Source organism: Mesitornis unicolor, unplaced genomic scaffold, assembly GCF_000695765.1.
Source record: "Mesitornis unicolor isolate BGI_N332 unplaced genomic scaffold, ASM69576v1 scaffold31731, whole genome shotgun sequence".
NCBI lineage: Eukaryota > Metazoa > Chordata > Aves > Mesitornithiformes > Mesitornithidae > Mesitornis > Mesitornis unicolor.
In genome coordinates, this window is record NW_010164973.1 from 3,261 (window position 1) to 5,988 (window position 2,728).

A 2,728-nucleotide genomic window follows, 5' to 3' on the forward strand; every position below is an offset into this window, starting at 1 on the left:
GACAGCCACACCGAGCCCCAGGAGGGGAAGGTTAAAAGCCACTGCCCACGCCATAAAACACGCCCACCTCTGCTCCAGAAGGGGAGAAAAAGGCCAGCTACTCACCCGTCTGCGGGTCCATCTCCCGGCCAGCCCAGGCCCGGTGTGCGCTGGAGCCTGGCACGTCCTGCCCGTCCCCTCCTCTGCCGGTGACACAGCCACCTCGCTGCCCGTGCTGCGGTGAGGACGGGCACCACTCCTGACCCACTGGTTCAACTGGTTCCTGGGGGAGAAAGCAGAGGAGCTGCAGCAGCCACCGCTCCTCCTGCGCCCAGCCCAGCGTCCCCACCCGCTGGGGCAGCTCTGCCCTCCCGCCGCCGGCAGGGGCAGGCCCCACATCTGCCCTCCCGCTGCCGGCAGGGACAGGCACACATGGAGGGGACAGGGCATCCCCCACCAGCCACCCCCAGTCACCCGGTACAATGCACTTACAGCTGTATTCGATCATCTTCTCAAACCCCTGAGCCGCAGGGGTAGGTGGCAATGCTGAAAGAAGGGGAAACCAACTCCTGTGGCTGCAGGTAGAAGGTAACAAAGAGGGATGACCATTAACAGCCTGGAAACTGGGCAGCCAGAGGTAAAATCCCTCCTCGCTCTGTGCATGCTTTGCCAGGCACAGTCTCTGAGTACACCATGCCCAAATGCGAGGGGCACAGGGCGTGGGGCAGGAGTCAAGCCACCAAGAGCTCAAGTGGGCCTCTCAGCATCACTCCTAGTGACCATGGCTGGGACCTGTGGGGATGCCAGTTGGGATGCAGAGGGGATGATTGCGGACCCCAAGGTCCTGGCAGTGCCCAGCTCGCACAGAGAGGCCAGGACTGCTCCTCGATGGGCAGTGGAGAGGGAAGGGCCAGGGCGTGCATCTGTGTGGCTTGGGGAGGCTGGTGGCTGCGCAGAGCCCTGGGCCAGCCCTCCCTGGCCTCTGCCTGACCCCAGATGGAGCCGGGATGCCTGGAAGCCTGCATCATGCCAGGGAAGGGTGACGGGCTGGAAATGCAGCCGCACTCCAGGAAGCAAAGGCCCGGAGGCGCGTGGAGCTGTGACATAACATCACAAACCTCAGCCGCTTCCTCAAAGCCTTCCTTAACCTCAAAGGAGGAAGCGCCGCTCCCCGCCAGGCCACCTCCATCGCACGGTCTCCATGGACCACACAGAGCCAAGACTGGAGCCTGCCAAGGCCCCCACAACTGGATCCTCACCAGGGAGCATGACCCTTACCTGCAGAGCCACATGCAGATGCCAGAGTCCCTGGTCAGGCTAGTGGGTTATGCTGGGAAGAGTGAGCAGGGGCGAGGTGACACTGTGATGATGGTACGGCTCCCTGGCCGAGGAGCTGCAGGTCCTGGATGCTTCACGGCCTCTCTGCTGGCACAGTGCACACAGTTGGCAGCAGCAGCTCTCCCCGACCTTGATTACAGAAGGTAATTAGCTGATCGGCAAATCCTGCACACCCACCACTTCCAGTGTCAGCCTGCACAACGCCAGGTTTCCCCGTCAGCGGGGTGATCGCAGCCTCCCTGACCCCAGCCTGTGTCAGGCAGCTCGTGCATGCCTAGACCTAAATGCCCATGCACATTCACATGGGTAGCAGGCCTCCCTAAGTCTCCCTAATCAGCCCAGCGGTGCAGGAACCGGCAGCCAGCATTGCCACAGCACAGTCTGTTACTATGGGTGGGTACCAAACAGTCTGCCCAGGACACCAACCATTTATCCCCACATAATCGGACACCCCTTGTGCCTGTCAAGTCCCCCAGTCCACATAGTGACCCCAGAGGTAACCTGCCATGGCCACCCGCTCTCTCCCCTTTAAACTTCACTACGGCACTGCCAGGGCCCGCTGCAAACCATGACCCGGGGCTGCGCAGGGACACACAGACCGAGTGACCCGTGAGGCAGGAGCACGTCATGGCCCCGTAACCTCACGCATAAACTCTTCTCCTTTCCTCCTCCGCCTACTAAAACTCTGTTTAAAACCAACCCGGTGCAATGCGGAAGAGTCGGACCCGGAGCGGGATGGCTGAGGTTCCCCTTATCATGAGAAAGGGGGCAGGAAAGATCCTGCCCTGTCAGTCAGTTCACTCCTGATAAGCTATTTTGTGACAGCAGCCCCGCAGGTGAGTCACCCTGCGGTGGCAGATGCTCAGGAGATTACTGCAGGTGATGGTGCTGCTGATAGACCGGTGTTCTATTACAATACAAATCATAACTCGTGTTTCACAACTCCTATTGTGGGTTTTAAGGAGTGCTGGGGCGGTCCTGTCCCAGTGTTCGCGCAGCGCGGGCAGAGCAGCGCAGGCACAGGGGCGGTGGGAGCATCGCCGGGCTCCCAGGGCACCCGCAGGCTCCCCGCGTCCCGCACCGGAGGAGATTCACCGGGTTTCTGCAGGCAGGAGACCACGCCGGAGCTGGATGAACATGGTGAGTTACCGACAGCTTCGCCCACCGCGCTGCCCCCTCCGCGCACCCCAGCCCCCTGCACCCGAACCCCGCACACCCCAGGGCTGCCAGGGGCATTTTTCTGGTGATGAGGCAGCCCAAAAGAGCCGCTGCTTCCTGGCCCTATCCCTGCACAGCAACCCAGCATAGAGCGATTTTACCCATCTTTCTCAACCCCATACCATGGCCCTCGGATGCAGTGCTTGGCTCTCCCCACCAGCTCTCGCTCCCATCTTTCCCCATGGCTTTCCTT

General features: G+C 61.4%; 1 protein-coding gene across 1 annotated transcript in view; it reads left to right on the forward strand.

The window, feature by feature from the left end:
- The first annotated feature begins 2,175 nt into the window (after nucleotides 1-2,175).
- The window catches only part of TMPRSS4 (transmembrane protease, serine 4), a 6,698-nt gene continuing 6,145 nt past the window's right edge, over nucleotides 2,176-2,728 (forward strand). The window contains exon 1 of the mRNA XM_010194493.1: nucleotides 2,176-2,457. Within this exon, the coding sequence (XP_010192795.1) occupies nucleotides 2,176-2,457 (282 nt within the window). The remainder of the gene's footprint in view (nucleotides 2,458-2,728) is intronic.